This window comes from Dipodomys merriami, unplaced genomic scaffold, assembly GCF_024711535.1.
Source record: "Dipodomys merriami isolate MVZ:Mamm:240054 unplaced genomic scaffold, mDipMer1.0.p SCAF_10, whole genome shotgun sequence".
Taxonomy (NCBI): Eukaryota; Metazoa; Chordata; class Mammalia; order Rodentia; family Heteromyidae; genus Dipodomys; species Dipodomys merriami.
In genome coordinates this window covers 10,319,226-10,345,265 of record NW_027202271.1, presented here as the reverse complement: position 1 = coordinate 10,345,265, position 26,040 = coordinate 10,319,226, and the positions used below count along the sequence as shown (strand labels likewise).

The 26,040-nt window shown below is 45.6% G+C and overlaps 1 protein-coding gene and 1 long non-coding RNA gene across 6 annotated transcripts in view; one reads left to right on the top strand and one right to left on the bottom strand.

Annotated features, from left to right (window-relative positions):
• Ano6 (anoctamin 6) overlaps nucleotides 1-6,547 on the bottom strand; it is a 172,112-nt gene extending 165,565 nt beyond the window's left edge. The window contains exon 1 of one of the 2 annotated variants that reach the window (XM_070039342.1): nucleotides 6,252-6,547. In XM_070039342.1, coding sequence (XP_069895443.1) covers nucleotides 6,252-6,321 — 70 coding nt within the window. In that variant the 5' untranslated portion in view covers nucleotides 6,322-6,547. The remainder of the gene's footprint in view (nucleotides 1-6,251) is intronic. The other variant, XM_070039345.1, reaches the window with a different exon arrangement.
• LOC138839819 (uncharacterized) lies at nucleotides 5,446-24,165 on the top strand. Of its 4 annotated transcripts, none has more exons than XR_011376021.1 (4): nucleotides 5,446-5,621; nucleotides 21,688-21,808; nucleotides 22,011-22,180; nucleotides 23,756-24,165. It is a non-coding gene; the product is annotated as an uncharacterized lncRNA (long non-coding RNA). The 4 variants fall into 4 exon arrangements; XR_011376020.1 differs by having other exon boundaries at nucleotides 21,992-22,180; XR_011376022.1 differs by lacking the exon at nucleotides 21,688-21,808.
• Nucleotides 24,166-26,040: the final 1,875 nt, after the last annotated feature.

Below are 26,040 nucleotides of genomic sequence, written 5' to 3'. Positions count from 1 at the left end.
TCTGACTATACTAAATGAAAAAGACTTGCAAGCGTTCACTGAATATATTCTTTTGGTTCAGTTTGTTTGTAATGGTACTGGGGGTTTGAACCCAGAGCCTGGATGTTGTCCCTGAGCCTTTTTGTGCTCAAGGCTAGCACTCTACCACTGGAGCCAAAGTATCACTTCCAGCTTTTTCTGAATAGTTTATTAGAGATAAGAGTGGCTCAGACTTTCCTGCCCAGGCTGGCTTCCAAATTCAAATCTAAGCCTCCTCACTAGCTAGGATGACAAGTGGGAGCCACTTATACCTGGCCTTTTGTTGTTGCTAAACTATCACCCCTTTGGTAGAGAAAATACATATAAATGAAATGTATTAGTATATCACACTGCATCCAGGGTAGCACCAGGGCTTACTTTGGGGGAAAGAGTCACGCCTTTTGAGGAATAGTTAGGATACTCCATTCTCACAACCTTGTTTCCTCATCTGTTTTCTCTTCCCTCCAGACCTAGTCCAGGTACTGAGCATCAAGAACATATTTTCCCTAAGCAAGCTAATGCTGCGTACCATGCATTCTCCTGGCACAATCCTTAATTACAGCAATAATCTCAGATTACTGCAATTCGTATTCAGGTATCTTCTTCCTAGATAGTGAGGTACTAAAGGTCAGGATAGAGAACCTAGCACAGCCAGGTGCCTGGGAAAAGAAATACACCCAACAATTCTCCAACAGACAACAGGAATCTCAGTGCTCCACAGAAGAGACTGGGCCTATAAAACCACTAGACAGTATATCAAGTTGTCAGAAAGTCAATCAGCCATTTCTTCAACAATTATTTGGTTGTCTTCATCCATATCCCCTAGGGACTCAGCTTGAAATTTAAAAGACTTGCTTTCAGGGAGCTTACATTTTATAACAATATAAAAGACAATTAAAATAAGTGTGTGTGTGTGTGTGTGTGAGAGAGAGAGAGAGAGAGAGAGAGAGAGAGAGAGAGAGAGAGAAAGAGAGAGAGAGAGAATGTGTGTGAATGGAGCCATTATACCTGTAATCTTCAGGGAGGCTGAAATCTGAAGACCATGGTTTATAGCCAGCCAAGCCAGGAAGAGTCTCAGACTCTTCAATTAACTACCAAAAAGCAGGATGCGGAGCTGTGGCTCAAGTGGTAGAACATCAGCTTTGCACATAAAAAGCTAAGGGAAAAGCCAGGCACTGGTGGCTCACGCCTGTAGTCCTAACTACTCAGGAGGCTGAGATCTGAGGATCGTGGTTAGAAGCCAGCCCAGGCAGGAAAGCTCCTCATCAGACTCATCTCTAATCACAGAAAAAGCTCCAAGTGGCACTGTGGCTCAAGTGGTAGAACACTAGCCTTGAGCAAAAAGGAGCTCAGGGACAGTGCCCAGGACCAGATTCAAGCCCCAGGACTGGCAAAAGAAAAAAGAAAAAAAAAGACTATAACATGTCTACAACATCTAGGATATTTTGCATGGCTGCTAGAAGATTCAAAGGACTGGACCCAGTCATCAAGAAATGTACACTCTGGTTATGATAATAAATGCAAATACAATATACTACAAAGACCAAAAACAGGATAATTGCATGGAACCCAGGAATCAGGATGTGATCGTTCATTGGATAGAGATGTGGAGCTGCAGGGTCAGTAATAAGCTTCTGGGTTTGATGCAGGCTTGGAAGGAAGAAGAGTCACAGAGAAGAGAGATGGAGCTGAAATCAGGGCAGAGGGGAATGGTGTAAGCCAAAACAGAGGAGAAAATGACTTGGTGCACTCAAAGAAAACTTGTCTGCTGTCACTTTTCTTCCTTTGCTCAGCTCAAGTTCAGAGCTTTCCTAGGCTCCTCACTTGACATGAAGACATCTGATGCTTACACACACAACATTTTTCAAAAAAACTCACTGACCCACGCCTGTCTATCCCAGTGGCGGCTGCTGACGTTTCTAAACTACTGGAAGGGATCACCAACTTCTCCATCTTTCACTCTACTTTCCAACATACTACGACTGAGATCTTTCCAAATGCATTATCAGATCCAACCATCCTTCCCTGAAAACTGCTAGAGCTCCTCCCAACCAGGCACCAAGGCTCACACCTGTAATCCTAACTGCTCAGGAGGCTAAGGTGTAAAGATCAGGGTTCAAAGCCAGACCAGGCAAGAAAGTCTACGAGACTCTAATCTCCAACTATCAAAGAGCCAGAAGTATTACTGTGGCCAACTCTGAGTGAAAAATCCAAGAGAGAGGTTCTGAGTTCAAGTCCCAGTGCAAACACACACACAAAAGGACAGAAGGATGGAAGACAATGCTAGGAAAGACCTTTAGCCCAATATAAAATCAATCCTATCTATATGTGAAAATCTATGTGGTAGAGTTAGGGGCCACTAGACCTAGTTAGGAAAATTTTTCTTTTTGTGCTTGCAAATTAGCTCAAGATAACACTAGATGTTATACCTAGGAACCTGCATCAAAATAATCCTACTCTGAATTATAAAATTAGTATTTGAGAGGCAGGGAGAGCTAATGGCTCACACCTGTAGTCCTTGCTACTCAGAAGGCTCAAATCTAAGGACCACAGTTCAAAGTCAGTCAGGTCAGTAAAGCTCATTAAAATGCTTATCTCCAATTAATCACCAAAAAGCCCGCTGTGAAGCTACGTCTCATGTGATAAGAGTACTAGCCTTGAGCTGGGAAGGTGGCTCAGTGGTACAGTGCTTGCCTTGCATGCATAAGGCCCTGGGTTCAATTCCTCAGCACCACATAAGCAGAAAATGCCGGAAGTAGCCCTGTGGCTCAAGTGGTAGAGCACTACTAGCCTTGAGCTGAAAAGCTGAGGGACAGCGCCCAGGCCCAGAGTTCAGACCCCAGGACCAGCACAAAAATAAATCTACATTTTTCAGTGTGAGTGAATTTGAAACTATGTATACTACTACCAGGAGCTAATAACTAGATGTAGGAAAAATCTATTACCCAAGAACTTTAGCATTACAAAACTAGAGGCAGAGGTTAAAATTATAATCATTCCACCAGAGTCTCCTCTTGCACAGTTGGAAATCATAATTATTTTGTAACAGGCTGTACACCATTATCATCAGTCTACTTCCGGTAACCTTTAAAGAGATTTATTATTGTATGAGGACTTAAAAATTTCCATAGGCATGGTGAAAAGCTTCTGATATAAATAAATAAAACCACGTTAAATTAGTATTACAAAGTACAAAAATGGCTGAAACCTGTTTAAATGTGTTGCTCGACAAAATATATTGACTACTGTAAATATTTGATGGAAAAAGGATGTATTATATCTTTAATTAAAAATATAAAGAAGCTGAGAGCCGGTCACCCATACCTGTCATCCTACTGAGGCTGAGATCTGAGGAACTAAGTTCGAAATAACCCTTGGCAGGAAAGTCCATGAGACTCCTATTACAAATTAACCACCCAAAAGCTGAAGTGGAAGCATGGCTCATGTAAAAGGCTAGTCTTCAGTGAAAAAGCTCAGAGTTTGTGAGGTCCTGAGTTCAAGCTCCACTAAGGGCACAAATTAAAAAAGCTTCTTGCCATGAACTTAAAATGAATTTTATAACTTTATCAATCCTAATTACTTTTCTGTTGTTTTTTTTGGGGGGGGTCGTGGGGCCTGAACGCTGTCCCTCAGCTCTTTATCTAAAGGCTAGCTCTCTACCACTTGAGCCACAGCGCCACTTCCGGCTTTTTTCTTTTTGCTTATGTGGTGCTGAGGAATAGAACCCAGAGCCTCATGCATGCAAGGCAAGCGCTCTACCACTGAGCCACCTTCCCAGCCCCTCCTAATTACTTTTCTAAACTGAGTTCTATTGACCGCTCAGTGGACCAGACAAAAACTCAGAACACCTCTGGCTCTAGTTTATTTATTTACATTTATTTACAATATACAACCGTGCCACCCCACCAAAACAGGCAGCAATCTTCTAAGGAAACTGATGGGTGCAAATTTTATTGTAAATGTCTTATTAAACTTTGTTCCCAGGATGACTGATAAGTCATTATCATTTACTATCTAATCTTGTTAAGTGGTATCAGCCTCAGCACAGAAATCAGGTACAAAGACCCTTAATTTGTACAGGGCTAGCAAATCAGAAAACCTGAGTAAAGTATGAGCAGTTACCAAGAACTACCTGTGTCAGCTTTCTTGCCTAGGAAAAAAAGAAAAGAAAAAAAAACGATCCTGGCCAGACCCTAGGTGGCCCACACCTCTAATCCTAAATGTATTCAAGGGCTGAGAGTGGAGGATGCAAGGCCAGAACTCAGATCTCTAACCACCAAAAAAGCTGGAGGTGGAGCTGTGGCCCAAGTGGTAGAGCACTAGCCTTGAGCAAAAAAACTAGGGGTCAGCACTCAGGCCCGGAGGTCAAGCTCCAGTACCTGCACACACATTCACAGAAATACAGCTCGCTCTTCCCACAGAGATGGATACTTGATAAATGGCTCCTCTCCTCATAAATAAATACACAAATACATAACGTCCTCCTCGAATGGAGTTAATTTGTCCAGAGACAAGGAAGTTCTTCTCCATTAAATGAGTGGCCAGTCAAAATGTGAAAGGAAGAACACACACACACACACACACACACACACACACACACACACACACACACACACACACACACACACACACACACACACACACACACACACACACACACACACACACACACACACACACACACACACACACACACACACACACACACACACACACCCCCCCCCGCCTAAAATCCCATTACTTTTAAACTTTTGAGCCCAAAAGGCTGGAAGAACTCGCGGGAGGGAAGGGTTCTTGGATACCTATCTTAAAGTAGTTGCACAAGGGAGCTGCAGCTCAAGGAAGCATCCCAACCAGGGCTACAAACCCTCTCATCCTCCCACCCCCACCCCACCCCACCCCTCCATTCTTCATTTTGCAGGATTGCTCAGTGCACTCCTCACTCTACCCCTCCACCCCCCTCACTCCCAAACCCCCACCCCACCCCCACCCCCTCACTCCCTGACCCCCACCCCACCCCACCCCCTCACTCCCTAACCCCCTCACTCCCTAACCCCCACCCCACCCCCTCACTCCCTAACCCCCTCACCCCCTAACCCCCACCCCACCCCCTCACTCCCTAACCTCCACCCCACCCACCCCCCACTCCCTAACCTCCACCCCACCCCACCCCTCACTCCCTGACCCCCACCCCACCCCCTCACTCCCTGACCCCCCTCACTCCCTAACCTCCACCCCACCCCACCCCCTCACTCCGACTCCCACCCCATCCCTCACTCCCTGACCCCCACCCCCTCACTCCCTGACCCCCCACCCCACCCCCTTACTCCCTAACCCCACCCCACCCCACCCCTCCTCCTGTGTAGTCCACGGATCGGTTTTAAAACCGATTGTGACGCACGGGCGGTGCAGCCCCCCGGGCCCCGAATCCCGGTCACCGCAGACTCCACCCGACCCGCGGTGCTGGGACTGCGTCCCTCGCGGGGCTTGGCCTCGGTCCCGGGTCCCTTGGCCCACCCTTCGGTCCGTCCCGGGTCCCTTGGCCCACCCTTCGGTCCGCTTTGTTGTTTCAACAACCGGCCTTCCGTTCCCTCCAGCACCCGGCAAGTTACGCAAAGAGGGGGGGAAGGGGGGGCTCCCCGGCTTCACCCCCCCACCCCACATTGCAGGGCCCTCCCCCAGCACGAGGGGAAGCGCCCCCCTCCCCGGGCCGGGAGCTGCGATCCGGCGGCCGGGAGAGGGAAGCCCGCCCCGGCGAGGGTCGCCGCGCCCGCCCGCCTCGCCCGCCCTCCTTCCCTCCCTCCCTCCCTCCCTCCCGCCCAGGCGGGGGTCGCCGCGCCCTCCCGCCGCGCCCCGCCCCGCCGCTTTCACTTTAAACCCGGATTCCCGCGGATCGCCAACCCCGGACCCCGGAGCCGAGGCCCCCGCCCCTGCGCCCCGGAATCCCCGAGCCCGGCGGGAGGCGCAGGAAATGACCCCAAAGTTCTTTCCCCGCGCCGCCGACTTCCGCGCGCGCGGAGGCGCCCTCCGAGTGCTCGGGGCGGGGGCTGCGCTCCCGGCCCCCCCCAACACGCACCCACACCCCCAGCCAGGACCCCCCCACACCCCGCCGGGGAGCCCGGAGGCGGCCGGCAGCGGCGGGCGCGCGGTCCCAGCCGGGACGCGGGGCTCCCCGCTCGCGCCGGTGCGGACGGGGTCCCCGCACCCCCCCCCCCCACCGCCAGGCCACTCACCGATGTCCCCGTCGTCCTCGTCCTCTTCCTCCTCCATGTCTAACAACACGTTCCTGGTCATCATTTGCATAGCTTACGTTCCCCCCGACACCCCCAAACCACCCGCCGGCCCCGGAGATGGCTGCGATCTGGACGTCCAGGCAGCGGTGCCGGAGCCCCACGACGGGCCCCGGGGACGCGGAGGAGAGCCCGGGCAGGCGGGGAGGGGGAAGGATCGGAGCCCGCGTGGGGACCGCAGCGCCCCGCAGCCGCTGTCTGCCCCGCGCGCTCCGCGAAGCCCTGCCCGGGGCGGCCGGCCACGGAGCATGCCCAGTGCGGAGACGCGGCCCGCGGCGCCGTCCGGCAACTTCCCGGCTTTTATGCGGAGCCCAGAAAGGAAGTCGGGAGCGAGGGCGTGGAGCGGGGCGTGGAGCGGAGCGGGGTCGCGGCGCGCTGCGGCCCGGCCGGGGAAGGGGGAGGGGGTGCACCGGACCCGCGGTGGGGTGGGGAGGAGAGGGTCCCCCCGGAGCCCCGACCCTGCACGAGGCACCTCAGAAAGGAATTGCTCTAGGCACATGCACAGGCCTGGCCATGTGTTGACCTCGACTTTACTGCAGAGCCTGACAGCACAGCTGCAGCCCTTTGGAAGCAAAGCCAGCACAGGTGAACCCCGTCTTCGTTGATGGGGGGGAGGAGATCTTCCAGCCCAGGACGCTGATTGCCAGGTGGGGGACAGGGTGAAAGGCCAGCTGTCGGAAACATGCAATGGGACTAGAGGCGCAAGGGTTTTAAAAACTCATGGAAAATAAGCAGTCGAGGAAACAGGCTCGAGCTCTGGGCCCAACTACTTGAAAGAGGTTGAGATCTGAGGATGATGGTTCGAAACCTGCCGGCACTGAAAGGTCAGGAAGCCTTAACAAAAAAGGTAGAAGTGGAAGTGTGGCTCAAGTGATAAAACCACCCGCCTTGGATGGATTGGGGGGGAGCTAAGGGACAGTGTTTAGGCCCTGAGTTCAAGCCCCAAGATTGGCACAAAAATAGTATTTAAAAAAAAAAAAAAAAGGAAAGAAATTCATCTGAAGAAATGTGCACCCCAAAGGAAGGAGGATTTTCACCCCAAATGATGTTTAGGGGATCAGAGAAGTGACCCCCTCCCCCCACACGCCCACATACACCTGCCTTCAGTAGCACTGTGCAAGCCTAAATCCTAAACCCTTATCTGGGAGGACCTTGTGGAGGATGCAAATTAAGCCCTCAAAGTCAAAGAGAGGAAAGCTCTCCCACACCCTTATAAGTTATACCTACCCCTTTTCCATAAAAGGAAAGCTAGAGCCGGGTGCTGGTGACTTCACGGATAGGGAAAGTCTTTGAGACCCATCTTCAATTACCCGCCAGAAAAGCAGAAAGTGGAGCTGTGGCTCAAAGTGGTAGGGTGCTAGCCTTGAGTGAAAGAGCCCAAGAGCACTACCCAGGACCTGAGTTCAAGCCCCCACATCAATCAATAAGAGCAAAAGTTAACAAAGAACAAGTGAAAGGCTGGGAAGGTGGCTCCGTGGTAGAGCACTTGCCTTGCATGCAAGAGGCCCTGGGTTTGATTCCTCAGCACCACATAATCAGGGGGAAAAAAGCCGGATGTGGCGCTGTGGCTCAAGTGGTAGAGCACTCACCTTGAGCTGAAGAGATGAGGGACAGTGTTCAGACTCCACGACTGAACCCCCACCCCCCCAAAAAAAGAACAAATGAATTTCTGCTTTTAATTCATTATTTTGAACTGTGGGTTCCTGAGGTTATGTGAATACAGAACTCTTCAAAGATACTGGTGAATTCAAAGGAGTCAAATGCTTTCTTGTTCATGACTGGCACTCTACCATTTGAGCTGAGCCTCCAGTCCCCAGAAGTATTTTAGAGACAGGGGGCAGTTTCACAATTTTCATTTAACAAATGCTTCCATAGTGCTCCTTGTTGCTAAGCACCGTTGTAGATGTACACGCAGCTGTGGATTTCCCCCTCAGGCTTTGGGTGGTAGAATAGCTTGTCCATAATCACAGGAGGAGGAAGGTGCAAAACTGGGATTCAAACCCAGAGCTCTTAGCCACCGCACTAGCCATTTCCAGAGATGTTGGCAAATCTCACTTTTTATTTTTATTTTTGCTAGTCCTGGGACTTGAACTCAGGGCCTGAACACTGTCCCTAATGCTTCTTTTTGCTCAAGGCTAGTACTCTACTATTTGAACCACAGTGCCACTTCTAGTTTTTCTGTTTATGTGGTGCTAAGGAATCAAACCCAGGGCTTTGTACATGCTAGGCTAGTACTCTATCGCTAAGCCACATTCCCAGCCCAAATCTCACTTTTTTTTCACAAGCATCTCCCCAACACACACACACACACACACACACACACACACACACATCAGTTCTTCACTCTTTTTCTCAGCACGCTGTCAATTTTTTTTTTTCAGTTGTGGGGTTTGAACTCTGGGCCTGGGCGCTGTCCCTGGGCTCTTCAGCTCACAGGGAGCACTCTACCACAAGCTACAGAGCTACTTCCAGTTTCCTTCCCCTGGCTTTGCTTTGAATCACCATCCTCAGATTTCAGCTACAATTTACAGGCACGAGCCACGGGCACCTGGGTCTTTTTTTTTTTTTTTTTTAATTAAACCAAAAGTTCTGATTTTTCAGGCCTAAGACTTTGATCAAAGTTAGTTTGTAGTTAGAAACATTTCACAGTTGGTTTCACAACACGTTTCAATGAGTCACTTGGAATTTTTCAAAGATTAGAGATTACATTTTTGTTTTAATGCCTGGCAAATGTTGCAGGAAGATATTGCTGGTTTTATATACATAAACATGGCTGTTAGAGGGAAATGAATTATTTACTTAGGTGAGGTGTATTATTAGTAAATTCTATTCTTTGCTTTTCTTAACCAGTCCTGGGGCTTCAATTCTGGGCTTAGGTGCAGTGTTTTGCTGAAGGCTATCACCCGGCCACTTGCGCCATAGCTCTACTTCCAGCTTTTTGGTGGTTAAATGGAGATAAGTTCCATGGGCCTGACTGACCAGACTGGCTTTGCACCTCAATCCTCAGATCTCAACCTCCTGAGTAGCTGGGATTACAGGTGTGAGCCTCTGGCGCTTGACCAGATCTCTCTTCTATGTTACAGATAGTATATCTGCCTAGATGCTAAACGTTTTTGTGTGTGTGTGTGTTCTCTTTAGATATTTTAAAGTTATCAGGTCCCAAACAGATGGTCTCCACTGGCAAACAGTTTCTCTATCAAAGACTGACTTAAGCAGGTTGCTGGTGGCTCAGGCCTATAATCCTAGCCACTCAGGAAGCTGAGAGCTGAAAATCATGGTTCAAAGCCAGCCCGGGCAGGAAAGTCTGTGAGACTCTTATCTCCAATTAACTGCCAGAAAACCAGAAGTGGTGCTGTAGCTCAAGCTGTAGAACGCTCATCTTGAGCTGAAGAGCTGAGGGACAGCGCCCAAGCCCAGAGTTCAAGCCCTGATTCTACTTTTTGGTTACTTCAAATATTTCTTGTATTTGTTATCTATTGCTGTATTGTATGACATTTTATCAAGGACACATTAATCCATGTAACTGAGGGAAATAGTGCTGTAGGAAGAAGGAAAAGTAAAGGCAAATGTTCAAAGAAAACTAGCAAAGAGGGCATAAGAATGACAGATTAAGCCAGGTAGTGGTGGGTCATGCCTGTAATCCTAGCTATTTGGGAGACTGAGATCTGTTTTCTTTTGTTTTTTGGGTCCGGTCGTGGGGCCTGAACTCTGGGCCTGGGCGCTGTCCCTCAGCTCTTCAGCTCAAGGCTAGCGCTCTACCACTTGAGCCACAGTGCCACTTCTGGCTTTTTTCTTTTTGCTTATGTGGTGCTGAGGAATCGAACCCAGGGCCTCAGGCATGCAAGGCAAGTGCTCTACCACTTAGCCAACTTCCAAGCCCAAGGGAGACTGAGATCTGAAGATCACGCTTGGAAGCTAGCCCAGACAAGAAAGGCCATGAGACTCTTATCTCCAGTTAACCATCAAAAAGCCAGAAGTGGAGGTATGGCTCAAATCGTACAACATAAAGCTTGAGCCGGACATATGATCATATAAGATGATGCTAAGCGAAATGAACCCCAAGATATGGACATAAGGTTATTGTTTGTTGTTGTTTTTAATGTACTAATGTGATTTTCTTCTGTTTCTTTTGTATGTTCTTCCCCCTATGATATATTTGATTTTGGTACCCTGCATCTTGTATATACATTTATCTCATTTGGGGAAGGGAAGTTGAATAACAAAATGCCGAAATCACAGGATGACCCATTGCAATAAGGAGACTCACAAGACACTATGTTGGGGAAATAAACTTTACAACTGGGGGGCTGGGGAGGGGCAGGGGAGGAGGGAAGGAATAGTCTGAGAAAAACAAAAGGGGTAACACTGCTAGACAAGAAGGGTATTTATTACCTTTCGTAACTATAACCCCTCTGCACAGCATCTTTACAAAAAAAAAAAAAAGCGAGCATAAAAGCTCAGGGACAGCACCTAGACCCTGAGTTCAAGCCCCAGGTCTGGCACACACACCCAAACCCCCCTCCCCAGACAACAAATTACTTCAAAATATAGTGGCAGAAATAACTGCATTATCCCACAGTTTCTGTGTAAGTACCCTTTTAGAAATGCACTAGAAATGCACTAGAATCTGTTGCCTGTTCCTGATAACATAGGAGACCATTTTAACAGAGGCACATGAACTATACAAGGGCCAGGCATATTGACTCACACCTGTAATCCCAGTTACTCAGGAGGTAGAGATAGGAGGATCTCAGTTGAAGGACAACCAAAGCAAAAATTTAATGAGACTCTATTTAAAAAAAAAAAAAAAAAAAAAGCCAGTCATGGTAGTACAAACCTACTCAGAAGGCCAAGGTAGAAAGACCAGTCCCAGGCAAAAAAAACATAAAGACACGATCTGAAAAATAGACAACATAAAAGCATGACTTTTCCTATTTATTCAACAGCAGTCTTTGTGATAAGAGGAAATGTATCTGAGATGCTATGCATGCCAAGAATCAATACAAGTTTGGTTTGTACTCCCCTCCCCCCTTTCAGATGTTACTAGAAAGAGAATTCAAAGCATTAAAAATTCCATTAGAGCCAGTGGCTCACACTTGTAATCATAGCTACTCAGAAGACTGAGACCTGGAGGATCAATATTTGAAGCAAGGCTAGGCAGAAAAATCCGTGAGACTCCACCTCCAGCAAAAAAAGCTGGGCTAGATAGAGGTGTGGCTTTAGGTGATAAAGCTCTAGGGGTGAAGAGCCAGTCCTGTCAGTTAAAGCCCTGCAAAAGGATCCATTAGAGATTTATCTTTAATCAGTGCTTGGTTGGGGATTTAAGCATGGACACAATACTTTGTTTTGTTTATAGTGTGTGTGTTGGAACTGGGGCTTAAACTCAGGGTCTGGTTGCTGTCCTTTTGCTTTTTCACCCAAGGCTAGCACTCTACCACTTGAGTCACAGCTCCACTTCCAGCTTTTGCTGGTTAATTGGAGATGCATCTCACAAGTCTCACAGACCTTTCTGCCCAGGGCTTAGCTTCAAACCAGGATTCTTCAGATCTCAGCTTCCTGAGTAGCTAGGATTATAGGTGTGAGTCTCCAGGTCCAGCTGAAATTTTGTACCCTTTGACCAATATCTCCTCAGTCTTCTAGTTTCTGATAATTACCGTTTATTTTCTGTTTCTGTATGTTTGGCCCTTTTAGATTCTACCAGGTACAGTGGCATTCAACACTAACAACATAGCAAGACTATCTCAATCAGTAAATGAGCCAATCAGTCAATATTCTGCAGAGAATTGAGAGTATGCAGTATTTGTCTTTCAGTGTCTGACTTATTTCACTTAACCCAATGTCCTCCAGGTTTGCATCTTTTTGAAGTCTCCATAAGCATCTCATTTTTATCTAGCTGTTTTCTCTGTCGCTTTGTCTGTAGCTGAACGCTGACATAAACAATGCTACAGTGTGAACAAGGCAGTGTAGACACACTTTCACATCCCCATTTCATAGATATGTTCTAGTACTGGGGTTATTGGATCGTATACTAGTTGTATTTGTGATATGGGGAAGGGGGAGGGGCGGGTACTGAGGCTTGAACTCAGAGCCTTGTGATCTCACTTGGCTTTTTCTGTCAAGACAGAATGTGTGCCCCAGCTCCATTTCCAACTTTTTGGTAATTAATTGGAGATGAGTCTTACAGAGTTTCTTACCCAGGCTGGCTTCAAATCATGATCTTCAGATGTCAGCCTGTAGCCTGTAGCTAGGCTTACAGGCCGGAGCCACTAGCACCTGGCTTTTATTTGTAATTGTGTGTGTGTGTGTGTGTGTGTGTGTGTGTGCGCGCGCGCGCACCAGTGCCAGTCATGGGACTTGAACTCAGGACCTAGGAACTGTCCCTGAGATCCTGCCAGCTTTTAGACAGTTAATTGGATATAGAGTCTCATAGCCTTTCCTGCCTGGGCTGGCTTCGAACGGTGATTCTCAGATCTCAACCTCCTGAGTAGCTAGGATTACAGGCATGGCCACCAGTGCCTGGCTTTTATTTGTAATTTTTTGAAGAGCCTCTAAACTGTTTTTCACCATGGTTATACTAATTTATATTCTTTCCCATCAACAAATGACAAGGGTTTTATTTTCTCTACATCCCTATCAGCACTTACCTTGGCTTTTCCATAATAGCCATTCTAACAGATATAACTTGGTTTTGATTTGCCTTTATCTAATGACTAATGACTTGGGGAATCGTTTTTTCATACAATGGTTGGTCCTTTGTATGACTTCTTTTGATATATGTTCAGCTCATTTGCTCATTTTTAAATCAGGTTGTTTTCTGACTACTGACTTGTTTGAGTACCTTATGTATTTGGGGTATATCAGTCATTGATCACATTCAGGTATCATTTGCAAATATTGTCTCCTGTCCCATACCCTCTCTCCCCTCTATTGGTTGTTTTTGGGGGCTGTTAGGTTTTAGTTTGATAGACTCTCATTTGTGTCCTCTTGCTTTTGTGACTTATGCTTTGGGATTCAAAACCAAAAATCATTGTGGGAGCCCATTGTCCTGGTGTGTTTTCCTTATATATTTAAAGGTTTGATGGCTTCAGGTTTTGCACTGAAGTTTTGAATCCATTTTAAGTCGATTTTTGTGTAGGTTGGAGATAGAGATCTCATTTTATTCTTGTGCATGTGAACACTCAGTTGCCCCAAAACCACTTATGTAAGTGACTGTCCTTTCCCCATTGTGTTTTCTCTGTATTTTTGTGAAAACTCAATTGACTGTAAACCTGTGGGATTTATTTCTGAGATCTGTGCTCTGTTCTTTTGGTCCATGTATACACTAGGTTTTAGAGGTTTGTTTGGCTTTTAAATAAATGACTGAGAGCCAGATGCCAGTGGCTTACTGTAATCCTAGCTACTCAGGAGGCTGAGATTTGAGCACTGCAATGCAAAGCTAGGCTGGGCAGAAAAATCTGTAAGACACTTTATCTCCAAAAGCCACAAGTCGAGGTGGGGCTCAAGTGGTAGAGTGCCAAACTTGAGTGACAAAGCAAAGCAACAATGCAAGTCCTAGTACTGGGAAAGAAAAGAAAAGGAAGAAGAGAGAAGGAGGAAGGATGGAAGAGGGAGGGAGGGAAGATTAAAGGTCATATTGCCAAGCTCTGCCTCTTTCCTCTAGGCACCTGATGCCTTGGGTCTCATCTATGGCCCCACCCACCCCAGGCCACCTGATGATGATCTTGTTCCCTTTCCCCTGCTCACTCCGTTTCCTGGTACAGATTCTCCCCAGGGACTCCAGTCTTCCCTCCATCTGCCTGATGAGCCACATCACCTTTCAGTACATTCCATCCTGTGTCTCACAGCTTGTTCTTCATAGCGGTCCACGCAGCAACTAAGCTGTTTGTAAGAACTCTTAAGACTTTTCACACTAGCCACACCTACCTTCCTGTTTTACTTCCCCCACTTCTGCCTGTGTGGAAGGGCGGGGCTCAGCATCATGGGTGGGGCCCGTGACTCCCAGAAGTAGAGGAAGTCAGCAGGGTACGGAGTCTCTGGGTGGTGCCTGGGCCCAGCAGCTGCTGCTTATGCCCAGCCAGCCCCATGGTGCAATTTCTAGCCCTGAATGCCTCCACCCTGAGGAAGCCAGTGCTTCTGTTGGCCTAGGTATCCACTGCCACACAGGTGGGCCAGGGTAGGGACTGGAGATCTATCTGGGTGAGTACAGTGCACCTAGCTGAAAGTGAGCCAGGATACAGACAGGAAGGAAAGCATTTTGTTTTAAATTATGCTTAACATCAACAAGAACACTTGACATACAGTTTGCTCTTAATCTTGTGACTACACAGCTCTGTGGTGTTATGTATGCCCACATGGTTGAACAACAGACTAGCGCCTTAATATTTCATCTTGCAGAACTGAAACTCTGTATTCTCCTCTCTCCCCACACCAGCCAAGGCCAGCCAACCAGTCCCATCAGTTGTAACTGACACAACTCATGCAAAGGACATCATGCAGATGATGTTTAATCTCTCTGTGCCTGCCTTATTTTAATGACTAGAAAATGTCTTCTTCAAGGTTCACAAGTGACCTTTAATTTTGCTTTCACCATAGAATAGGAAACAAGGTCTATTAGCAAGAATGAGACTGTGGAAGAAGGTTTATGAAGAAAGGTGTGAGCTATTTATCTAGGATACTTGGGAACAGAAGACAGAAATAGCAAAAGATGATACCAAAGACCCCCATGAAATTTAAAAACCTGTCAGCTAGAAGGGATGGTGCTCACCTGTAATCCCAGCAACTCTGGAGGCAAGAGGAAGAAGGATCCTAGTTTGAGGCCAGCGCAAGAAAGTACGCACTCCCTTATCTCTAAAACAAAACTGAAAAGGCTGGAGTAACCCAAAGGGTAAAGTACTTGCCTAGCAAATGTAAGGCCGTGGGTTCAATCCCCAGTACCATTAATGAATATACATGCATACATACACACACATCTGCAAGCACGTCAGCATGGTGATGAATTTCCCTCCCAGGATAGGCCACTTCTTGTGTGTGTAATGGCAGGTAGACAGTTGACTTTGGCCACTGTTGGGTTAAACACAGGACAGCAAAGGAGTGAAGTGCAGATAAAGGAATGGTTTTACTGGCATATAATAAAATTCCAAAGGTAGGGCAGAGCTGGTATGCAGGAGATGCGCCCCCATTTCAGTAAATGGGAGATGCTGGAAGGCTCAAGCTATCAGAACTGCTGGTGTTATTTTGCCGATGGATTCCTCATGAAACCTTCTTGCTATTTTACCTTTTCCAACCCATTCTCACCATGGTCACAATGGTTCTCCTGTCATGAAAACCAATCGAAAACATCCCATTGTAGAAAGGCCAGCCCTTTCCTGATACAGCCCCTCCCAACTCCCTCTCCCCCACCTCCCTCCTTTCTCACCCCTCCCAGTGCCTTTAGTCACCCCATGCTTCATTCTATCCCTCTTCCCTACCCTTTGTGCTGCTGGGTCCCTCATCTCCATCTCTGAACTTGCCTTTCACTATTTGTTGATGCTCTGCTTAACTTTTGCGTCTTCCTAGAAGCCTTCCTTGATTTTTCCTAATCAGTATTGTATTCCCTTGATACATAGTTGAGGGCACCCCGTGTCCACCAGGACGCTAGCCTTTCATATACATTAATACTACTTAGCTAAGGTTTTCAATAGGAATGATGTCAGTGATAGCTAGGTGCTAGTGACTCACACCTGTAATCCTAGCAACTCAGGAGTCTGAGATCTGAGAATCATGTTTCAAAGCCAGCCAGGGCAGCAAAATCTGTGAGACACATCTCCAATTCAGCAGAAGGGTAACTGTGACTCAAGTGGTAGCATGCTAGCCTTGAGCAAAAAAAAAAACCAGGTCAGGGACAGTGCCCAGGCTGAGTTCAAGCCCCAGGATGGGCACAAGAAAAAAGATAGATCGATAGATAGATAGATAGATAGATAGATAGATAGATAGATAAAAAGATAGATAGATACACACATACATACATGCATGCATGCATACACACACATACACAACACACATACATGCACGCATACATGCATACACACATGCATGTGCACATACATACATGTGTACATACATACGTGCATATATGCATGCATATATGCATGTATAGTACTGGGGGCCTTGCACTTGCTAAGCAGGTTTTCTTTTTTTTTTTTTTTGGGTCCGGTAATAGGACCTGAACTCTGGGCCTGGGCGCTGTCCCTCAGCTCTTTAGCTCAAGGCTAGCGCTCTACCACTTGAGCCACAGCGCCACTTCCGGCTTTTTTCTTTTTGCTTATGTGGTGCTGAGGAATCCAACCCAAGGCCTCATGAATGCAAGGCAAGCACTCTACCACTGAGCCACTTTCTCAGCCCGCTAAGCAGGTTTTCTGCCTGAGGAAAGAGGAAAGAGGGGGGAAATTAAATGAACCTGAGATTCTAGATTGGATATCTTAAACTGAAAGACTTGATATCGATTTTCCTCCCTGAGATTATACCACCAGTGCACCAATCATACTTATCCTTCATAGAGTTTGGGAAGAGCTGGAAATTCCAGAAAGTGTCCCTTGATTCTTGCTATCAGCCTCTTGAACTGTTATCCCTAAATTTTCTGTCTGCCCAAATACATTTTCTCTTATTGTTTTACTTTATATGTTCTCATTGGAAAAAAAAAAAAAAACTTTGGTTTCCATCAAGATCTAATGCAAACCTCAGAAGACACAAAGTTCAGGCAAAGAAAGATTTCATGCGGCAGGGCTTTTTCTTGTCTGTATAGTTTGCTTATGCTGAGGTAGATGTAGGTATGTATGCCCTGGGCACGAAGCACTCATGTGTAGAATCCATCATAGCTCTGAGAATGACATTCTGCAGGAAGTCAGCTTGTATTATTGCCTTTGTGGCTTCAGCGACTCTTGTAAAGAGTGTCCATAAAGGTAGACCGAGAGTGGTGAGCCGGAAGAGCCTCATTCTTCCTTATAATTACAGAGAAAAGGACAGAGACTGGCATGATTTCCCAAAGCCCTCAGGGAGCCCTGGTGTTTCAGGTCTCAGGAAAGAGGAACAATCAGGGAAGAAAGGGGGTTTAAAAAGAATGGATAGAGGGCTGGGAAGGTGGCTCAGTGGTAGAGCGCTTGCCTTGTAGGCATGAGGCCCTGGGTTCGATTCCTCAGCACCACATAAGCAAAAAGAAAAAAAGCCGGAAGTGGTGCTGTGGCTCAAGTGGTAGAGTGCTAGCCTTGAGCTGAAGAGCTGAGGGACAGCCCCCAGGCCCAGAGTTCAGGCCCCATGACCGACAAAAAAAAAAAAAAGGATGGAGACAGGAAAAAGATTAAGTACACATCCGCAGGTCAAGTATAATGGTTACAGACAGTGCTTAATAGATATGTGTATATAATCACATAAAATGACACATCCATATGAACTAAAGAAATAAAAAATGAGATATTTTTATTTATTTTTATTTATTTATTTATTTTGCCTGCTATGGGCTTTAACTCAGGGCCTGAGCACTGTCTCTGAGCTTCTTTGGCTCAAGGCTAGCGCTCTACCACTTGAGCCACAGCGCCACTTCAGGCTTTTTTTGTTTGTGTAGTACTAAGGAATTGAACCCAGGGCTTCATGCATGCTAGGCAAGCACTCTACCACTGAGCCACCTTCCCAGCCCCCCAACTTTTTTTTTTTTTTTTTTTTTGTCGGTCGTGGGGCTTGAACTCTGGGCCTGGGCGCTGTCCCTCAGCTCTTTAGCTCAAGGCGAGTGCTCTACCACTTGAGCTACAGCGCCACTTCCGGTTTTCTGGTGGTTTATTGGAGATAGGAGTCTCACGGTCTCTCCTGCCCGGGCTGGCTTTGAACCAAGATCCTCAGATCTCAGCCTCCTGAGTAGCTAGGATTACAGACAGGCATGAGCCACCGGCGCCCGGCCCAAGAGTTTTTTTTTTTTGGTGAGTCGTGGGGCCTGAACTCTGGGCCTGGGCCCTGTCCCTCAGCTCTTTTAGCTCAAGGGTGGCTCTCTACCACTTGAGCCACAGCACCACTTCGGCTGTTTCTGCTTATGTGGTGCTGAGGAATTGAACCCAGGGCCTCATGCATTCAAGGCGAACACTCTACCACTTAGCCACCTTCCCAGTCCCCCCAAGAGTTTTTTAATTGTACTTTTTTCTGTTATTCCCCTGTGTCGCTGTTGGTTTTTTTTTTTATTTCTGCACCTTTTGTGTGGTATTTAAGTTTAACTGATTTGGGGAGGGGAAGGGGAAGCACAAAAACAGTGGGACAAAGCCAGGTGAACAAATGCATCAGTGAACTCACTAGACACCATGTTGAAAATGAACTTTACAACCTGTGGGGGCAGGGGGATCGGGAGGGGAAAAAACTGGGAGAGAACAATGGAAGAGGTGACACTGTTCAAAAGAAAGGTACTCATTACCTGAAAAAAAGAAATGTTCTAAAGCTTACATAAACCCACACATGATACGTGTATACACACGTGTATATATGCATGCACACATATGCACATACATATATACACATGTACATCTACTGTGAATACATGTGTCCACATATGCATATGTGTATAACAAATACATCTTAGTTTCTCTTATTGGGGGGAGTATATCTTGAGAAGAAATATGGAAGGATGATCAATTTCAGGTTTTTATTTTTACTGTATTTTCTTTAATTTATATTTACTGTATTTTCATTAATGTATGGTGTGTGTGTGTGTATGTGTGTGTTGCTGGGGATAGAACCAAGATCTTGTACATGCTAGGCATGTTCCCTGTTACTGAACCACATATGCAGCTTGTTTCCATTTTAACTTAATTTAATTAATGAACTAATTAACTTTGCCAGTTTGAACTAGGCCTTGCTCTCTCACTCAGCTTGCTTGCTTGACTGGTGCTTGCTTGACCACTTGAGCCGTACCTCTGACCCTTGCTTTTTTCTGGTTAATATTTTTAATGTTTCTTTTTTTTTTTTTTTGTCAGTCGTGGGGCTTGAACTCTGGGCTTGGGCGCTAACCCTGCGTTCTTCAGCTCAAGGCCAGTGCTCTACCGCTTAAGCCACAGCACCACTTCTGGTTTTGTAGTGGTTTATTGGAGATGAGAGTCTCACGGACTTTTTCTGCCCGGGCTGGCTTTGAACCGTGATCCTCAGATCTCAGCCTCTTGAGTAGCTAGGCTTACAAGTGTGAGCCACCAGTACCCGGCTTGTTAATGTTTCTTGAGGAGTTCTCTTCCCCAGTTGGTGGCAAACTGTGGTTCTCTGAATCTCAGCCTCCTGAGTTGCTAGGATTATAGGCCTGAGCTATTGTACTTTGCCAGCTTTCCGTTTCTTTAAGTCAGCCACCAATCCAGAGCTACCAAAATGACAGCATTTCTGAAACAAACCAGAGAAAAACAAGCTGCACAAAAGGCCCTTTTTCTCACTTGGAACTTTTATTATCCTTACCTGCTTGTTTTACATCTACAAATATCCCTGTGAACACATCATGTTTCAAATAGTATCTTCATCATCAGAGAGACACTCCCCAAAGTGGCAGGTCCTAGATCAAGTAATGAGAGACAAAAGGCAGACACAGTAGGGGAAAAACCTTCAAGACTGAAGCATGAGCCAGCCCACACTGAAGGGTTCACGATCAGCCTCAGCCACCGTAGGCACCAGTGAGGCACAGCACTGGCAGTTCACAGGTCTTCTTACCCCTGGGGGAAGGGCGGCAGGATTTGATGTGAAAGGTACTGCAGATCAGCTAGAAGAAGAACTTTTATCATCTACCTGGAGGCTCTCCCCTGGCCTAAATATTAACCAAGCCTGAAGACTGAAGATTTGTTAATCTGTTTAAACACATGTCTTTTTTTTTTTTGGGGGGGGGGTCCGGGGTACCAGTACTAGGGCTTGAACTCATGGCCTCAAGCTCTCTTGTGGCCTTCTTGCTCAAGGTTGGTGCTCTACCACTTGAGCCACACCTCTACCTCCAGCTTTTTGCCAGTTAATTGGACTTAAGAGTTCCAGTCCCAGGCTGGCTTCAAATGATGATCCTCAGATCTCAGCTTCTCAAGTATGTAGGATTCCAGGTGTAAACAACTAAGGGACCAACAACAAAGAGTCTAAGAAAAGTCTTTGTTTCCCATAAAGATCTAAAGTTCTAGCTACACCACAGATGGGGGAAAGGAAATGTGAATGGGACTTTTTTCCTGTTAAAATGTATTTTTTGTGTTTTATAGATTATTCTTTTGTTATTAAGTAGTTGTACAGAAGGGTTACAATTCTAAAAGTCAGGTTATAAGTACAATGCTTCTTGGACAATGTCACCCCTTCCTTCGCTCTACCTCAGGAAGGATAGCTTTTGAACAGTCTGTGAACTCTTAAGAAGCTGGGAAAGAAAAACAAAAGTAGCCAGTTAGTCTATAGAACTGGGTAGGATCCAAAAAAATTCATAAGTAGAAGAAATTATTCTATTCAACTTTTTCCAGTTGCTTGGCTGTATGTGTCACTTGATCAAAGGCTGCTCTGACAAATGGAGTCAGTTTAGCAAATTGCGTCCCTTGCTTTGATACATGTCCTCCTTTGTTGAGTGTCCTTCTAGGGTTTAAAATAGTAAAGCCTCAAAACATAGTCAGTCAGGTCTGGGTTAAAGTCGTCAAGTTGCTAAGCAGTCTCAGTTTTTAAGTATCCTAGTCAAGCTGGCATTTGTTGATTAATTGGAAATGTGAGTTACACAGAATTTCTTGCCCAACTTGGCTTGGAGCCTCAGTCCTCAGATCTCAGCCTCCTGAGCAGCCAGGCATACAGGTGTGTACACCACCAGTGTCTGGCTCTTTACTTAATCTTAACCCTGTTCCAGGTACTTTGGATATATATAGAGAGAGGACCAGACATAGCACTGGTCCTCAAGGATGCAAATTTATTTATTTAGCCAGTCATATGGCTTGAACTCAGGGCCTGGGCACTGTCCTTGAGCTTCTTTGCTCAAGGCTAGCACTTACTACTTGAGCCACTGCACTACTTCTGGTTCTTTTCTGTTGTGTGATACTGAGGAATTGAATCCAGGGCTTCATGCATACAAGGCAAACACTCTACCACTAAGTCACATTCCCAGCCCGGATGGGAACTTTTTATCTGAGTGTGTTTCGTATGTAGGTCAAGCATTTGGCAGGGATTTGCACCTATACAGCATCAATCAATCATCACAGTAAGAGTGGCACCCTCACCACTCCTGCTCAGAATAGTCTGTGGTTGAATAGTTGCTCTTTTGATAAATATATTGAAGGTCTATGACGAGCTGGGCCTTGTGCTGGACCCTGGAGTTGTAGTGGGGAATGCTGTTGGATCATTTAACATCAGCTTATGAGTATGGTTGTTTTCTGATTTTAATCAAAAGGCTCCTGCGGTGTCTTATAATGAAGTGTCTTCTATCCATGGAAAGTCATATTACTCTGCTGCTTGATATTCAGTCTCCGAGTTTTCTAAGTTCATGGAAGAGACCCATGAAATGCATGTTTGTAAGTAGCTGAAGGAAAAAATGACAAACCTTAATGGTGTACCTTTCGGGTGTTGGGCTTTGGTCCTCTTGTACATTTTCTCACACAATCTTCAAATTATATCGTGCTGTAATAAAGCAACCACAAAAAAGCAGCCACAAAAACAAGGACTTAATTAATGTTTATTTCCATATCTTTTCTCAGCCCATTGTGTCTATTTCAGGTCCTCTAGCACCTAGTCTCCATCAGGTGAAGAAGATGAACAGAAATTGAAAATCCTTTGCATTCAAATCCCATTGAGCCGAACTTAGCTGCCTTGGTAAACCTAGCTGCAAGGGAAGCTAGAAAATATGGCCTTGCACCCAGTTGAAATCCAAGCAACTCTATAAATTTGTAAGTACAATGTGACCATAAACTGGAGTACTTCGTTGCTGGCACAGATAGTGAAGGAGGATTTTAAATTCAGATTTGCTGAATCCAATTCATGCCCATGTTTCTTAGACACAAGAGCAAGTCAAGAGAATATTGGCTGCAATGCCACACACACATTTTAATTATTACAGTGCAGAAGCAAGCAGTTGGAAGTGTGTCTTAACTTCTCAAAAAGAGTTTTGCTTTTTTCAGAGATGGCAGTTTTATTCCAGTTTTCTTGGAAATATCTCAAGCCTCTAGCAGCCTGGCCTGGTGACTCATGTGAACTACTTATTTAATGAGTTACAGAAGGAAGAGGCAAATCTATGGCCACTTCAAAAAGAAAAATCTGCTGTCTCCTTGCCAACTCTGTACCAAGAGAGGGCTTAAAGGTAGAACAGCCTGGCAATCTACAATTCTGTTCCAGTTGGTAAATGCATGAATCTGTCAAGAAGATTTGGTAAAGTCTCTACTTCAATTAAAAACAAAACAACAACAAAAATAAACCTCTCCCCACCCTTATGACCCTTACCCAACAGAGATCTGGACAACTATATTCTGCACTGAAAAGGGACTAAGCCATGTTTTCCTTTTCTTGACAAAGAAGTAGTGATTAATTTCTTTCTTTTTTTTTTTTAAAAAGAAGAAAAAGTCAGGTGGGTGGTGACTCATGCCTAGAATCCTAGCTACTCAGGAGGCTGAGGATCACAGTTTGAAGCCAGCTTGGGCAGGAAAGTCTATGAGACTCTTATCTTCAGTTAACAAAAAAGAAGAAGAGAAGAGAAAAGAGGAGGTAGAAGAGGAGGAAGAAAAGGAGAAGTCCTCTCTAACTCAAGAATAGGAAAAAAATATTTTGAATTATTGTTTATATAATGTAGCAAGTTTTACTTTTCTTCTGTGTTTGCTTTTTGAGACAGGATCTCAATATATATTCTAGGTGGGCTTCAAACTCAGAATTCTCCCAGGTGCTGGGATTATAGGTATACACTATCACACTCAGCTTACATTTTCATCTTTATAAGTAAATTAAGTTATTCCTATTTTTTTTTGTACTGATATAGGGCTTAAACTCTGCACAAGTGCTTGCTTGGCTTTTTTGTTCACAGCTGGCAATCTACCACTTGAGCTTTGCCCGGAGTTCTAGTGCATTCTTAAATTCTTAAATAGAGTTATGTATTTTTCTAATTCAACAACTTGTGTGACTTTAACACTGGACTTCTCACAGAAAACATATACATTATATATATATATATATATATATATATATTTTTTTTTTCCTGTGGAGGGGAGAGCTGACAGCATTGGGGTATGAGATCAAGACCTTTTATTAGTTGGACAAACATCCTAATACTTGAGCTATACTCCTAACCTTTTGTGTGTGTGTGTGTGTGTGTGTGTGTGTGTGTGTGTGTGTGTGTGTGTGTGTGTCTGTCTGTCTGTCTGTCTGTCTGTCTGTCTGTCTGTCTGTGAGTGACTGTGTTACTAGTACTGGGGCAGTTTCTTTTCGTTCTTTTAGAATCCCAGAACTCTCAGATGAGTGCTCTACCTGTCTTGTAGAAATCACATGAAACCCCTTGAAACTGGAGGAGAGGAAGAGGAACAATTAGAGGAAGAAAAAAGAGGAGGAGAAACTGGGAAGAGAGAGCCCTAACCATGCCTCTGATGCAGAATCTAGCTATCTAGTCTTCTCTGTTAACTCCTCCTCCCTCCTACTCTCCCCCCACCCCCATCCCCGCCGCCTTCCCTGCTAGGACTGACCCATCTTGACTGCATCAGATTAGAAAGGTGCAGATCCTAAGGGCCTAATGTGAAACAAAACCACCCCGCCAAACCCAGCCAGAATTGTGCGAGAGAACACAACGTGATCACTGCTTTAAACCACTTGGGCTTTGGTTTTTGTTTGTTTCATTTTTGTTTTGTTTTGTCTTGTTATTCAGCAATAGGAAACTGGACTTCTTAATAATAAAGCCAGCATCTTTCTGCAGGTGTCTACAAGGCCTGTGTTCTCTGTGGCTTCTTACCTTCTGGACCACACGTCCAGTTCTACTCACTGTGTCCTGTCATACTGGTCTGTCCTTCCTCCTCAGACAACCCAACATGACTGCTCTGTCCTGGTCTTCCTCCTTGCTTCAAAATGATCAAAAGATCATCCCCCCTCCCTTTTTTTTCCTGGTCCTGGGCTTGAACTAAGGGCCCTGACAGTGACTTTGGGTTTTTGTTTTTGTTTTTGCTGGAGGCTGGCATTCTACCACTTGAGCCACAGGCTCCATTTCTGCTTTTTTTTTTTTTCCGGAGCAGGGGCAGTTTTATTGGAGATAAGAGTCTCATAGACTTTCCTGCCTGAGCTAGCTTCAAATCATGATCCTTAGATCTCGGCCTCCTGAGTAGCTAGGATTACAGGTGTGAGTCCCTGATGCCTGGCTATGGAACTAGACATTTTTGTCCTCAAGCAGGTCATAGAAACTCTAAAATCCCCCCACATTTATCTTGGAGGTTGGCCCTACGGAAATTCTCTGATAAGCAAAAGTGCCGATCTGATTAAGGCACAGTATATGCCTGGGTGAAATACCAGAGTGAACTTTCTTTAAACAGTTAACATACACTTTAAGACAATGACACAAATGGAAACAAATCCAAGAGACGCTTGCCTCTAATTGATCCACATGAAGTCATTTTGGGGGAAAAAAATCCCAAACTTAGGAATTCTGATAAAAATTTATAGATACCTTTCATACTAAAACAAACAAGCAAGCAAAAATTGTTAGCAGATGCAAAATAAAAATAGTGGCATGGATGTAAAACACGGGGGAAAATGAACTCATCCTACCTTGTCTGCTAGAACAGCATAAGACCCCCATTTCAGCAGAGACGAAGTCGTCTCCGGCCCCTGGGTTTCCATGCTCTGTCTGTTCACATGAGATGATGTTCGGTCTCCTTTCTACATGCTTCTCCATGCTCACCCATGCTTCAGCCATGCTCACGTGATGACATCTCCATACAAACTCAAGTGGTCAGGGTTCAGAGAGCATCCTGACAACAGAGACTTCTGGAGGTGGGGTGAACTAGAGAGGTTACAGCCCCACACCTTTTGGAATTAGTTCTTTCCTCCTCCTCCTCCTTCCTTCCTTCCTATTTCCTTCCTTCCTTCCTTCCTTCCTTCCTTCCTTCCCTTCACCTTCTCCCTTCTTCTTCCTCTCCTCCTCCTTTTTTCTTGCCTGAGCATTGGCCCTTAGATTTTTTTTTTTTGCTCAAGGCTAGGCACTCTACCACTTGAGCCACAGCTCCACTTCTGGCTTTTTGGTAGTTAATAGGAGATAAGAGTCTCACAGACTTCTACCTGGGATGGCTTTGAACCTCAATCCTCAGATCTCAGCCCCCTGAATAGCTAGGATTACAGGTGCAGAACTGGCTTAGTTCTCCTGGCTAGTCTCTTAGCCTCCTATCTGAAAATTTTAAGTCATTTGTCCAGGGCCCACAGCCTCATTGGATCCATTCCTGGCATTACCGCCCCGCCCCCGCCATGGAGACTGAAGAGATGTTAAGAATGCCATTTGGGTTATATTCTTGGAACCCAATGAGATAATAAACTGCTAGAAATGTAAACATAAAAGGAAAGGAAGTCTTGTCAGAAAGACAATATAATAATATGTTATTACATAAATTCTTCATGGGCAGCTCTATCATAATTCCTGAAAAATACCTTATATAAGACTATTGCAGGAATGTGTGTACTTCCAAAAACACTACAGGAAGGTGCTTGAGAATGTGGTAAGGGTGGTAGAAGTGGTGGAGGAGGAGGTGGTGGTGGTGGTGGTGTGTGTATGTGTGATCTTGTTTGATTT